The 15557-nt window shown below is 42.6% G+C and overlaps 1 protein-coding gene across 6 annotated transcripts in view; it reads left to right on the top strand.

The window, feature by feature from the left end:
• LOC126427214 (uncharacterized) overlaps positions 1 to 15557 on the top strand; it is a 95052-nt gene that overhangs the window by 22172 nt on the left and 57323 nt on the right. For 5 of the 6 annotated variants that reach the window (XR_007576591.1, XM_050089448.1, XM_050089449.1 and 2 more), the window contains one exon: positions 4645 to 4734. The exons of the other annotated variant lie outside the window; for it this stretch is intronic. Coding sequence is in view for 4 of the 5 variants with exons in the window: in XM_050089448.1 (XP_049945405.1) it covers positions 4645 to 4734 (90 nt within the window). In the remaining variant the exon portion in view is untranslated. The remainder of the gene's footprint in view (positions 1 to 4644; positions 4735 to 15557) is intronic. 6 annotated transcript variants of the gene reach the window in all.

Raw genomic sequence — 15557 nt, 5'->3', positions numbered from 1 at the left:
CACGTTCCTACATACAAGTATACACCACAAAATGTACTGGAGAATGATGAATACAAATTATACTGGAACAGAACCATTATAACAGATAAAACAACGCCACATAACAAACCTGACATCATACTCACCAATAAAAAGAAGAAATTAACACAACTAATTGAAATATCCATACCCAATACAGCAAATATACAGAAGAAAACAGGAGAAAAAATTGAAAAATACATCCAACTGGCTGAGGAAGTCAAGGACATGTGGCATCAGGATAAAGTTGACATTATACCAATTATACTTTCAACTACAGGAGTCATACCACGCAATATCCACCAGTACATCAATGCAATACAGCTACATCCAAACTTGTATATACAACTTCAGAAATCCGTAATTATTGATGCATGTTCAATTACCCGAAAGTTCCTAAACGCAATGTAGCATATACCGTACAGTTAAAACGAAGTGACGCTTGATTAAGGTCCGCGTCACTTTCATTCCGAACCAGACCTAAGGTCTGAGAAACGAAAGATAATAACAATAATAATTCATGTTGGCACCTACATAAACACTGAGTAATCAACATCTTCCATTCATTAGTAAATACAGTGCATTTCTGTGCAGATAAATTTATTCAGTTCCTCACAATAATAAATAAATGTTGCAGTAAAACAGTAGAAATTCTAAAATTTGTCACATAGTATGATTTGACCCCCCCCCATGAACCATGGACCTTGCCGTTGGTGGGGAGGCTTGCGTGCCTCAGCGATACAGATAGCCATACCGTAGGTGCAACCACAACGGAGGGGTATCTGTTGAGAGGCCAGACAAACGTGTGGTTCCTGAAGAGGGGCAGCAGCCTTTTCAGTAGTTGCAAGGGCAATAGTCTGGATGATTGACTGATCTGGCCTTGTAACATTAACCAAAACGGCCTTGCTGTGCTGGTACTGCGAACGGCTGAAAGCAAGGGGAAACTACAGCCGTAATTTTTCCCGAGGGCATGCAGCTTTACTGTATGATTACATGATGATGGCGTCCTCTTGGGTAAAATATTCCGGAGGTAAAATAGTCCCCCATTCGGATCTCCGGGCGGGGACTACTCAAGAGGATGTCGTTATCAGGAGAAAGAAAACTGGTGTTCTACGGATCGGAGCGTGGAATGTCAGATCCCTTAATCGGGCAGGTAGGTTAGAAAATTTAAAAAGGGAAATGGATAGGTTGAAGTTAGATATAGTGGGAATTAGTGAAGTTCGGTGGCAGGAGGAACAAGACTTCTGGTCAGGTGACTACAGGGTTATAAACACCAAATCAAATAGGGGTAATGCAGGAGTAGGTTTAATAATGAATAGGAAAATAGGAATGCGGGTAAGCTACTACAAACAGCATAGTGAACGCATTATTGTGGCCAAGATAGATACGAAGCCCACACCTACTACAGTAGTACAAGTTTATATGCCAACTAGCTCTGCAGATGACGAAGAAATTGAAGAAATGTATGATGAAATAAAAGAAATTATTCAGATTGTGAAGGGAGACGAAAATTTAATAGTCATGGGTGACTGGAATTCGAGTGTAGGAAAAGGGAGAGAAGGAAACATAGTAGGTGAATATGGATTGGGGGACAGAAATGAAAGAGGAAGCCGCCTGGTAGAATTTTGCACAGAGCACAACATAATCATAACTAACACTTGGTTTAAGAATCATGAAAGAAGGTTGTATACATGGAAGAACCCTGGAGATACTAAAAGGTATCAGATAGATTATATAATGGTAAGACAGAGATTTAGGAACCAGGTTTTAAATTGTAAGACATTTCCAGGGGCAGATGTGGACTCTGACCACAATCTATTGGTTATGACCTGTAGATTAAAACTGAAGAAACTGCAAAAAGGTGGGAATTTAAGGAGATGGGACCTGGATAAACTAAAAGAACCAGAGGTTGTACAGAGATTCAGGGAGAGCATAAGGGAGCAATTGACAGGAATGGGGGAAATAAATACAGTAGAAGAAGAATGGGTAACTTTGAGGGATGAAGTAGTGAAGGCAGCAGTGGATCAAGTAGGTAAAAAGACGAGGGCAAGTAGAAATCCTTGGGTAACAGAAGAAATATTGAATTTAATTGATGAAAGGAGAAAATATAAAAATGCAGTAAGTGAAACAGGCAAAAAGGAATACAGATGTCTCAAAAATGAGATCGACAGGAAGTGCAAAATGGCTAAGCAGGGATGGCTAGAGGACAAATGTAAGGATGTAGTGGCCTATCTCACTAGGGGTAAGATAGATACCGCCTACAGGAAAATTAAAGAGACCTTTGGAGATAAGAGAACGACTTGTATGAATATCAAGAGCTCAGATGGAAATCCAGTTCTAAGCAAAGAAGGGAAAGCAGAAAGGTGGAAGGAGTATATAGAGGGTCTATACAAGGGCGATGTACTTGAGGACAATATTATGGAAATGAAAGAGGATGTAGATGAAGATGAAATGGGAGATATGATACTGCGTGAAGAGTTTGACAGAGCACTGAAAGACCTGAGTCGAAACAAGGCCCCCGGAGTAGACAATATTCCATTGGAGCTACTGACGGCCGTGGGAGAGCCAGTCCTGACAAAACTCTACCATCTGGTGAGCAAGATGTATGAAACAGGCGAAATACCCACAGACTTCAAGAAGAATATAATAATTCAAATCCCAAAGAAAGCAGGTGTTGACAGATGTGAAAATTACCGAACTATCAGCTTAATAAGTCACAGCTGCAAAATACTAACACGAATTCTTTACAGACGAATGGAAAAACTAGTAGAAGGCAACCTCGGGGAAGATCAGTTTGGATTCCGTAGAAACACTGGAACACGTGAGGCAATACTGACCTTACGACTTATGTTAGAAGAAAGATTAAGGAAAGGCAAACCTACGTTTCTAGCATTTGTAGACTTAGAGAAAGCTTTTGACAATGTTGACTGGAATACTCTCTTTCAAATTCTAAAGGTGGCAGGGGTAAAACACAGGGAGCGAAAGGCTATTTACAATTTGTACAGAAACCAGATGGCAGTTATAAGAGTCGAGGGACATGAAAGGGAAGCAGTGGTTGGGAAGGGAGTAAGACAGGGTTGTAGCCTCTCCCCGATGTTGTTCAATCTGTATATTGAACAAGCAGTAAAGGAAACAAAAGAAAAATTCGGAGTAGGTATAAAAATTCATGGAGTAGAAATAAAAACTTTGAGGTTCGCCGATGACATTGTAATTCTGTCAGAGACAGCAAAGGACTTGGAAGAGCAGTTGAATGGAATGGACAGTGTCTTGAAAGGAGGATATAAGATGAACATCAACAAAAGCAAAACAAGGATAATGGAATGTAGTCTAATTAAGTCAGGTGATGCTGAGGGAATTAGATTAGGAAATGAGGCACTTAAAGTAGTAAAGGAGTTCTGCTATTTGGGGAGCAAAATAACTGATGATGGTCGAAGTAGAGAGGATATAAAATGTAGACTGGCAATGGCAAGGAAAGCGTTTCTGAAGAAGAGAAATTTGTTAACATCCAGTATTGATTTAAGTGTCAGGAAGTCATTTCTGAAAGTATTCGTATGGAGTGTAGCCATGTATGGAAGTGAAACATGGACGATAAATAGTTTGGACAAGAAGAGAATAGAAGCTTTCGAAATGTGGTGCTACAGAAGAATGCTGAAGATTAGATGGGTAGATCACATAACTAATGAGGAGGTATTGAATAGGATTGGGGAGAAGAGAAGTTTGTGGCACAACTTGACCAGAAGAAGGGATCGGTTGGTAGGACATGTTCTGAGGCATCAAGGGATCACCAATTTAGTATTGGAGGGGAGCGTGGAGGGTAAAAATCGTAGAGGGAGACCAAGAGATGAATACACTAAGCAGATTCAGAAGGATGTAGGTTGCAGTAGGTACTGGGAGATGAAAAAGCTTGCACAGGATAGAGTAGCATGGAGAGCTGCATCAAACCAGTCTCAGGACTGAAGACCACAACAACAACAACAGTATGATTTGCTTAATGATACCCAGAAATGTCTGCCTGCTTACGCAAATCCTGACATGCTCAGTGCCTTACGTCAATGCTGGTGACTGGGACTATCCCTGGCAGAGTTGCCTAAATCAAATTACAATGGTGGCACACTATTTAAATGTTTAAATAATGAATGAAATGGGATGACAGTGGTACTGGTGAAAAGGAGAAAATTACCATGATATTTTACATGGCGTGTGTAATTTTTTCCATGAAATGAAATGGTATTGCATTAGTGCAATTTTCTTTGAGCCAACTACCCACAGTAACATGTCTCCCTTGCAAAATGAGCAAAATTTTAGTTGAGAAAAATAATTGTGTGTGTGTGTGTGTGTGTGTGTGTGTGTGTGTGTGTGTGTGTAATGAAAGTAGCTGCTTGGCAAGGATGAAATGATTTGTTGTTTGGTTGATGTCTGATGTGCCTATCTCCAAATTAAATAGTCTTGATTTCAAATGTGTGGATCAATTGGGATGAAAGTAAATCTTATTTAACGTGACACAGTTTCTTGTTACCTAATGCCAGTAAGTGAATACATGTGACCAATAGGTTTTTAGCCCCACATGATGTGTAACCACCAATCAAGGGACAGAAGCTTTGAATATGCCATTCTTTCTTTTTTCAGTTTCTTGAAGGTCCGCTAAAGATTTTAATGCCTAGTCTCCATATAAAGCAAGACCTAGAACTGAAACAGGAGGATGGCATTGAGCGTGATGTAAGTTTTCACATCAGTGATGTATTGTGCATGAAGTACTGTATGAATATCATGAGATGCATTGGGTGCAGTATATTTTAGTGATCATAAATGATGAAACATTAAAACCTAGGATATTAGCACTCCCCCAGAATGTTTATAGAATTTCAATTGACTGTAGGTATATTGTTCTGTTGTGTAATGGTATTTGAATGAAACTTGCAAGAAACATAAGTTTATTAACTGTAACCCACGGTAATTTTGTTGTACATGTAAATAATGAATGCCTCAAATTCATTCTTGGAACAAATGTACCAAAGATGACTTCCTTGCAGCAGCTATCAATTTGTCTCTGTCAGAGTTCTATAATAGAAAAGATGTAAGATGTAAGAGGTAAAGCAATCAACTGTAAGCAGTATGTTATCAGATAAGTATTGTGTTTGTCATACTATTTCTTTTTGCTGAAGTATTTAATGAAAAACAAACTGCATTATGGGAATTGTGTTAGCTCTGTGTAAAGACAATGGGTTTATCCAGTATGTATGGCATAAATTTACAGTGTAATGGAACATTGCTTATCCCAAACTGCTTGCAGAGAGAAAACGTGATAGCAAGAATTTTTGTAAACAGCATTAAATTTAGTCTGTGAAATTCCATATTAGTTTGATTAACTATCATTATAGTGTACTAAATTTAATGCTGACGAAGGTTTGTCAGATCTCCAGCCACATGGTAGCATTGATTTCATGCGATGTTTCAGGAAGTCCTATTACCCATCCTCTGGCGTAGTGTCGAGATTCGTGGGGAGTGGGCTATTTATATGTGCCAGCATCCCCCTTCACTAGACCTCGGGTGGCTGCAGTTTTGGGGATGGTGGCTGCATTCGGTTATCGGTGTAAGCATTATGTCTGTGTCCACAGCGGAGGGCGTTGACGGTCGTGCTCCCGATGGATTGCCACTATCGCAGGGTTCCATGGTGCGCTGAGATTCTATCCATTATATCTGTTGACCAGATTGTCGTGAATCCTTATTTCTATGGATTGTTTGATAATGCTTTCCCAGAAGCCAGAAGTTCAGCACAGTACTTTCGTGTTTTTGAAGTTGAAGGTGTGTTCTGCTGTGGCTGATTTTTCAATGTGGCCTAGTCGCACACATCTGATATGATCTCCGAAGCATTTAGATATACAGTGCTGTGTTTTCCCAATGTATTGTTTTCAGCATTTGCATGGTATGCTATATATACTCCTGGTGTGTTAAGGTTCAGTGGATATTTGGTAGAACCTAGGAGCTCCCTGGTCTTTGATGGTGGTCGGAGAATGCTTTTGATATTGTATTTGCCCAAAAGTTGTGCAATTTTGACCGGGAGCGGAACCGTGTACGGATGGAATGCGAGACGGTCTCCTTCTTCGTCATCTTTTTCTGGGGTTCTCACTGCTTCCTTCTTCCTTTGAAGTGAAGTGCTCTGTTAATCTGTGTTTGACTGTAGCCATTTTGGTAAAATACTTCCCTCAGGTGTTAATGCTCAGATGGTAGGCTGTCTTTGTCACAGATGGCATGCACCCTATGTACCAGGATGGTCAGTACTGTTTGTCTTCGTGCTGGATGGTGGCAGCTTGTTGCACGAAGGTATAGGTCTGTGTGTCTTCTTCCTGTGTACTGCATGGCCTAGTGAACCATCTGCCTTCCTCTTAATTAAAATATCAAGGATGGGGAGCCAGTCATTTTCTTCCATTTTCATTGTAAATTTGATGTTCGGATGGATGCTGTTGAGGTGTTGCAGAAACTCATCTAGCACATGTTTGCCATGTCCGCATATGACAGAAGTGTCAATGACATAGCCGAAGAGTGCTTTGGTTTCTGTCTGGCAGTTTGAAGGGCCACCACCTCGAAATGTTCTATATAGAGGTTTGCAATCACAGGAGCCTGTGGGGAGCCCATGGCCACACCATCGATCTGTTTGAAGAATTCCCCATGGCACTGAAAGTAGGTGGTTGTTAGTGCTTGTTTGAAGAGCCTGACTGTTTGTGGGTCAAAGTGCTGGGCTAAAACTGCCAAGGAGTGTTGAAGGGGTTCTTTTGTGAAAAGCGACGTCACATTGAAGCTAACGAGTAGGTCCTCCATTTGTAGTCATATGTCCCTGAGTATTTCTACGAATTTGGCTGAGTTTCTCACATGGTGGCTGCAGTCCCCCACAAGGGGTTTGAGCAGTGTTTCTAGACGTTTAGCAAGTCCGTAACAGTGAGAGTTGTCCACAATTGGTCCAGAGCTACCCCTTCCTTATGGATCTTAGGGAGTCCATAGAGGCTTAGTATTGCTGGTGCTCTGGGGTATAGGTGCTTCTTCATTGGCTCAGGTAAGTCAGATTTCTTAAGCAGGGCTATCGTCTTTCTACTTATCGTCGGGGTTGGATCCGTCTTCAACCTCTTGTAGGCCTCATCTTGTTGCAGCAGGTTTTCTGCTGGTACTCGGCAGTGCTTAATAGCACTGTAGCATTCGATTTGTCTGCTGGTAGGATCGTTATTTCACGGTCATCTCTAAGGGTCCAAAGAGCTGCTCGTTCTTCCGCAGATATGTTATTTTTAGGCAATTGAAACCTGTCGATTATTCTGGAAGTTTCCCATGTGACTTCCTCTGCTTCCTCCTTGGGAAGCCTTCCACGCCACTGATAATGTCTCATTTCGAGTTTGTTCTGGGGATGGGGGCAAAATTCAGTCCTTTCCTGAGGACTGCCATTGTGGCAGCAGCCAGTTCTTTTCCAGTCAAATTGATCATGGCTCTGGTGTCATTCATCTTCTTTTTTGTCAAAAACATTGCAAGATATCAATGCTACCACCCGGCTGGAGACCGGAGAAACCTTCATGAACAGTTTACGCTGGGAAAGCCAACAGTTAAATTTAATGCTATTTACAAAAATTTGTAATACTTAGTAGAAATCTATTTTTTGTAACGGTATCCAGCTCTGTGGACTAAGTTCAGTTGAGGTGAGTATTAGAATTTTTACTGGGTAGATGTGATTGGAAAATGAAAAAGAACAGAACTCTCACATTTCAGATGTGGGATTAGAGAATGCTGCTGAAAATTAAGTGAACTTAGAGGGAATATGGAGCCCTCAGCAGAACAGTCGAGGAAAGAAATGTACGGAAAATGCTGATGAAAAGAAGGGACAGGATGATAGCATAAACATTAAGACATAAGGTAGTGAACTAGTCAGATGTGTTTCCTTCTCACTTGGGGAAAAAGGCAACTATTACACATATCATAAAGGAACTTTAAATGGGGTGTAGTTAATCTTGTTATGTAGTCAATTGTGGAACCTCATCAAGCACTGGCAGCTCTAAACTAGTAGATAAAGAAGTGCTTTTTTGAGGGGTATATCTTGCAAAGTAATTGTAGCAACAAAATAGGAGGCATTAGAGCTAATATAGATGCTTCCTGGCAATTGTTCTCTCCAAACACTACCTTCAAATAGAATAGAAAATGGTGAAGTAATGGATGTAGTGGTATCAGAAGTACCCTCTGGCATGCACCATTAGGTGACTAGTCTAGCGTAGATGTAGGTGTACAAAGAATCAGATATTAATAGGCAGGGATATGGACTATAATCACACATTCATTATGAGACACATTTGGGAGAGATTATGAGAGAATAAGGAATCCATTTCTTAAAGATCACAGTACTCACAGACAATGATTGCACAGCACTGCGAGTGTGTTGAAAAACATCGTTGTCGTTGTCCAAGTGCATTCAACATAATACTTGAGAAATTAACAGTGATATATTGAATGAGAGAATCTGTGCTTGGCACAGTCATGGCAAATTCCAGAGCTAAAAAGGTTGTCTGTAGCATGTATGAAAGTCTGTAGAGCATTATCCGAGGAAACAGATGTGGTTGTTCTTCCTTCCGGAGTAATGCAGTGTGTGCCACTTCATACTGAATTTCATGTTTGCCACCATTGAGAACTGTTGACACATGGGTACAAGCGACAGCTGAATGTAAAGCACTATAGCATTAGTACATCAGTAACTTTGAAATTGTGAAAATGATGGTGTAAAGTCACAATCTGCAGTAAAATTAAAACTGAGGCATGTGATGTATAATCTCCTCACAATTACTTTGGGATTGACACTAGAGCAGGAACACATGGAGATGCAAAACGAAGTTGCTTAATTCTTCCCTGACTGTTCGCATGATCTGACATTTCATTGAACACACTCAAATTTGCATACTAATCAGTGTACAAAGGTGGAAGTGGGATCAATAGATTCTAGAGGAGTTTTACTACATTCTCATTTGAGATGTGTTTGTGGTAATAAATTTTAAATTTTATATGCAGAATATTTTCGAAAATGCATTGTTCAATGTTCCTGAAAATTTGACTTACAGGGAAACTTTGTTACTAAGTTTAAATATCCAAATTGTGTTAACAAAATATTTAGAATATATCTTACTTTCAACAGCTCCAAACTCTGTCAGAGATGTCTAACATAAGATTAATTTAAATTAAACATTGTGTGTGATGCTCTGCTCATATGATAAGGTATCAGTCATCTGTTTTGTTGAGAGAAACACAGCACAGCAATTACGGTTAACATGACATTACATTTTCTGATCAAACATTACAAATCTTTGTAGCAAGAAAGGTACCCATTTTGGTAGAGGTATGGAAATTTAAGTATGAAAGTAAGAAGAATAGTGATAACATCATTCACTACCTTCCAATTGCAACTATTATGATGGAAACAATGAAGATCTTGTTAATGTCATTAGTGCTGAATTCCTGAGGTGCACTTCATTTGACTGTAGTTTCCAGTAACAGCATTCTTAGTAACAATTAAAATTTATGAAAATACAATCTGCTCTGCAGGTAAATACACCACACATTCCCTGGTAATTTTCCTAACAGCTTCATTACTGAGTTCCTCAACTGTGGACAGTGTACCTTTTTTACTTGTTTCATCACTGTTTTGCAACATAATTGTCAATTTAGGTCCATATCAATTCTGTTGGGTTGAAGTGCCAGTGAGAACTTGTCAGCCTAATTATTTTATGCCTGTATGTTTTTGTCAACCTGTCAGTTTTTGTATGTGGGCAACTGCGGTTTATGGAGAGGTATTGGATTTATATGCTCCATATTTTTAAATGTTTCACTTACTTCCACTTACATATGCTGAAGCCAATAATTTCCTCCTTTTATTTTAGCTTAAGGTTCTCGTCAACAACAGATTATTTGGGAGCACTATCAACAACAGATGTTGATGATGTAGGCAGATTATGCACAAACCATTTATCTCAACTGATTTTGGTTTTATATAGCATTGCCTTGAACAAGAGTGATATCGATGTATCCACTGAATAACATTTGCTGAAGTTGCTTTTAACATTCTTAAGCACTGCACACTCCAGAACTGATAACAGTAATGACTGGTAAAATTTCAATCCTATAAGTGTACAAAATGAACACAAACAGAAACTCATAGTGCAGTGAGCGATTCCATAGGACAGCAAGCTGCCTAAAACTGAACTGTACCACACTTGCATAGTATATTGGCAGTGTGGTGAAGGTGTATCCCTTGGGATAGAGTGAATGTATGATCTGCAGTCTTTGAATGTGTCCACACTATTTCATATCTAGCTGCCAGTCCTAAAGTAATTCTGTATAGAGTTAAATTAAATTACCTTGTTGCTTTCTGGAACCAGGTCCTTGATTGTGACACAGGCAGGCAATGCAAAACAAATTTTGCGGGCTAAGAATCTTGGACATTATCTTTGGTCCAGTGCAAGACACTACTGATGATTGGGGAGGAGGAGAAGTCAAAAGAATACATTGTCCAGTAATGGGTGTCAAATGCCTGAACTCATTTGAGCTAAAGCTGCGAGTGTGAGAGCAAGATAAGTGGATAAATGCGGGGAACAATAGGCAGGTGAAGGCTGAAGAGGAGTGATAAATGGTGTGTGGATGGGAGAAGCACAACATCGCAACTCGAGGCAAATTTCTAGGTCTCCAGATGATGGTCAGGGTCAGTAAGTGCTGTGCTGTGAATTATACAGTGTAGGAGAGAGCGGTCAATGTCTCTGCAAAGAGCACAGTGAAATGTACCACAAGGTGGAATCATGGGAATGTGAGTTAGAAAAGCTGATTAGCAAATTATGTCTTTGTATGGACAGATTTGCACAAGCTGTATTAATTCGAATATTCTTTGTTATTTTCTTGAAGGTCTGTTGGGAGTATTCTGCCACAGAGAGTGTATCAGTGAGGATCCCAGACTAAGTTTGGGGTGGGATGATCTGGATAACATTTCCAGCATTCACATCACTAATATTGCATGTAGAATGAGAAAAGTCACTGGCTAATTGAAATAATCATACATCATGAATTTTCTAGAGATCAGCAGTATATTAGTAACCAGCTGAGTTCGTGGTATTACCAGGGTAGGTATATATTCCAATCTGTTAGTCCATCTTCTCCTACCACATTCATTCCATCTCCTCCCTGTCACTCTTCTGTCTCCTCCTCACCCACCATTTTCCCATCTTCTCACCCACTCTCTCTGCCTGTCTCGTCCTTGCCCTTTCTCTCTGCCCCTCAACTTCTCCTCAAGGTGTGCAGTCCACCTATGAGCTCCCTTGCAGGCAGAATGACATACCTGTCTACTTACAGTGTCATGTAGCCATAGTACTTCAACTATCACCTTGAAAAATGTATTAGTCAGCAATGTGAAACACATACCAAGCAGCAGTAGGAATCAACTATTTCTTATGACTAGACACAGCCATGTTCCAGTTAAAGTTGTGCTCAATGCTATGGGCTGGTGGAAACTAGTTAACAAAATTAATTTTTTTTTTTTTGTTGATAAGAAAGCAATGACATTGCCGAGGCAAAGGATGAAAGAATACACAAAACAAATATTAAATGTCCAATTTTCTGTTTGCAAGTTGCGGCAAGAAGTATGTAATACTGAGATGAGTATAATTGGAATATCTATGCCAGTGGAAGAGCAGCAACATGTACACAGTATAAATGCCTGGGAAATGTGATAAATGTGTTGTATGGCAGAAATTCTGTGAGCTGATGAACAATGCAAAAAAGTACAAACTTTGCTAGAGGTTAACAGCTTATGTTGAAGAGAAATGGACTGCATAGCTAGCAGACAGTCCGACAAAGGGATAGGAAAACAGACTGAGGCTGCTGTTACTTAAAGTGCTGGGTATCCCACCCAAAAACCATTTGTCATGGTGGCATTTGTTCCACATATATCGACAAATTTAAATCTCTCTAAAAGGTCACACCTCGTTTAGTAGAGCAGATGAGGTTTGTGGTTTAGATCCTACTACACAATGAATTTTCCTTCTCTTTTCCTCTACACTTCCTGTACTCTCACACTGCAGGACAACTTCAGTGCATGTCGTGATAGGAAAATCAGTAAGATACTTTTGTTGCACCATGAACGTTATATGTACAGCTTGCCACTGGTGCATTTAATTTGCAATAAATTTGAGAAACAACTTACTAGGGACATTATGCGTCATTTGTTTTTTATATTAATTTTACAGCCATTAACCAGTATAAGATTTAAATTCAGCTTTCTTAACCCTTATTTTCAGTCATATGCCAACACATGCTGTCACCAACAAATATCCCCCTGCGGGTCTGTGATAAGAATAGGTACGAGGTATTCCTGCCTGTCGTAAGAGGCAACTAAAAGGAGTTTCAACCATTTTGGCCTTCAATGTGATGGTCCCCATTGGGGTTTGACCTCCACTTTTAAAATTATACAGAAGTACGCGCCTTTTGGGGAAGGACACCTTACGTGGTGTATCACCGGTCCTCAGTGCACTAAGACCTTGACACTCATCATCGTAACAGCATCGTAACTGCACCCACTGTTCATCAATTTGGGCCTAAACACCTGATGGGTTGCATAGGTTATGCCCGTAGTGCATCCCCATCTGCACCTTCGATCATGATGGACTTTCCATGGCACTCGAAATCCAGCACGGTAGCTAGCCCATTGTGGTGGGGTAGTCATATACCCTCTAGGTTGTAGCCCCCTGACAACACAGGGGTCGTATGCCGATACCTGAGCTGCACCCTCTCCAAGTAAGCCAAGGAGTAGATGCCCGTCTACCTGGGGCATCAGGACTTCCAGCAATGGTCATCCTGCCAGGTGGCCCTTGCTGAGGCTGGGAGGCACCTGTGGAGAGGGCCCCTGGTCAGAGTGGGTGGTATCGGGGCGGACGTTTTGCAGATGAAGCGTCAACATGCATCAGGTCACTCTTCGTCCGCGTCTTCTAAGAAGAAAGGTTCAGAGTCCGTCTCTGGTTCTGGTCCTTCTGCCTTTCCCCCTTGGCCACTCCCTGCGAGGAAGGACCGGACCGCCGGCTTGGGGCGAAATACTTCCCCCACTATTTAGTCTGTTCTCGGACTGATGGGGGACGTTCGCCACCTCCAAGCCCATGTTCTTTGTACAGCATATCGAGGATATCTTCGGAGAAATCGAGGCTGTTAGTAAAATGTGTTCGGGGTACATTCTAATAAATACCACCTCCGCTACACAGTTGATGGCGCTCCAGGCATGCGACCGACTAGGGGACATCCCAGTGTCCATTGTCCCACACCTGGCGCTCAATAGGGCGCAGGGGATTATTTTACATCGGGACCTCCTGCTGAAATGTGATGAGCTCAGGGCCAACCTGCTGTACCGTGGCATGCATTTTGTCCGGCGAGTCCAGCGCGGCCCCAATAATGACCATAGCTTCGACACTGGGGCCTTTATCCTCGCATTCGAGGGCGATGATCTCCCAGAGAAGGTAAAGGTGATGTACCACCAGTGCGACGTGCGACCTTACATCCCACCTCCTATGCAATGCTTTCGATGTTTGCACTTCGGGCATATGTCATCAAGGTGCGAAGCTGAACCCCTTTGTGGCGATTGTGGACGTCCTCTTTGTGAGGGACATACATGCACCCCATCACCTCGGTGCGTCAATTGTGCTGGCCTCCACTCGCCTAGATCTTTCGACTGCCCTGTGTATCAGAAGGAGAAGAAGATACAAGAATTGAAAACCTTGGACCGTCTGTCTTATTCTGAGGAAAGGAAGAAGTATGACCGCCTCCATCCCGTGATGTTGGCAGCGTCGTTTGCTTTGGTCGTGTCCACTCCTTCCGCAGTATCCTCACCCCTATCCTGTCCCCACTCCATCTCCTCACCCCATCCAGGGTCCATGCCTGCGCCTCCCAAATCCCTCCCTTCCAAATCCTCCTTCGTGGCCCCTGCCCCCTCTGCCCCAGGGGCCACCCTTCCTCCTCCTCCTCCTCCTCATCCTACTCCTCCTCCTCCTGAGAAGGAATCCTCTTCTCAGGCATCCATCGGGGAAATGTTATGGACCCTGGCTACTAACCCCCCAGAGGGGTCCACAACTTTTTTGTGGATACGTGCGTGGCGAGCACGGGGCCCCGAGCTATTGCAGCCTTCTTTCTCTCCAGGGCTGCATTTCCTTCCCCTTCCCCTCCTTTCCCCTCCTTGCTCCTTTCCCGTCGCCCTCTCCTCTCCCTCTCTTGGTGTCCTTGCTTATGTTGGCCCCCGCTATCCTCCTGGTTCTGTTGGTTTTACACTCCGCCTTTGTTGCATAATCATCTCCTCCTTTTGGCATTCCCTGTTCCCCCTCTGGGGTTTGACCTCCATTACAAAATTTCTCCTCCGTAGTGTGTGCCATTTGGGGAAGAGCACCTTACCTAATGTCTCTGACATGCGCCCTCCTAGTAAATTCCACCTTTCCTTTCACGTCCTTGTCTGATGCTCGGGTGCATAGCCAGCACGGTAGCCAGCCCGTGTGGTGGGGTCGCTATGTACCCTTCTGGTTGAGCCCCCTGAACACACAGGGATCACACTTCTGATACCTGAGCTGTTACCTCCTCATGGATGCCTTGGAGTGGTTGCTCCTCATCCTGGAGCATCGGAACTCCCGGCAATGGCCGCTGTGCCAGAGGGCCCTTCCTATCGCTGCGTGGTGCCCGTGAGGAGAGCCCCTGATCAGAGTGGGTGGTATCAGGGCAGACGCTACACAAATGAAACGCATATGGGTCCAGAACTCTAGCCGTTCTTCTGCGGCCGTCTCTCTGCATGGAACTGATTAAAGTGCTGCTTCTCTTGCCCCTTCGGCCTTCCCTTCCATGGCTACCCCCTGGGAAGAGGGTCAGGCCCGTCGTCTAGGGGCGAAACCTTTCCTCCGTTATCTAGTTTGCACCAGGACTGATGGAGATACTTTCACCAATACCAAACCTTTATTCTTTGTGGAATACATTGAAGACAAGTTTGGCGGAGTGGACTCCCTGAGCAAGATGCGGGTGGGTTTGTTGCTGATCAAAACTGCTTCAGCTGCCCAATCTGCGGCCCTTCATGCCTGTACCCATCTTCGCACAATTCCTGTGTCCATTACCCCCACCAGTCTCTAAATATGGTTCAAGGTGTGATTTTTCACAGGGACCTCATCCTTCAAACTGATGAGGAACTTCGGGACAGTCTCGGATGACGGGTGTTCACTTTGTTTGGCGTGTTCAGAAGGGTTCTAAAGACAGTTGCATTGATACTGGTGCCTTTATCCTGGCCTTTGAAGGGGATACCCGCCCTGAGAAAGTTAAGATTATGGTTTATCGATGTGGTGTGAAGTCGTACATCCCACCTCCTATGAGGTGTTTTTAAGTGCTTGCGTTTTGGACACACGTCTTACCGCTGTTCACAGGCCCCTCTCTGTGGTGACTGTGGACGTCCACTCCATGAGGGGCGTCCCTGTGTTCTTCCTTCTGTGTGTGTAAATTGTCATGGCAGTCATTCTCCATGTTCA

Source organism: Schistocerca serialis, chromosome 11 (genome assembly GCF_023864345.2).
Source record: "Schistocerca serialis cubense isolate TAMUIC-IGC-003099 chromosome 11, iqSchSeri2.2, whole genome shotgun sequence".
NCBI lineage: Eukaryota > Metazoa > Arthropoda > Insecta > Orthoptera > Acrididae > Schistocerca > Schistocerca serialis.
This window is presented reverse-complemented; position numbering and strand designations above follow the sequence as displayed.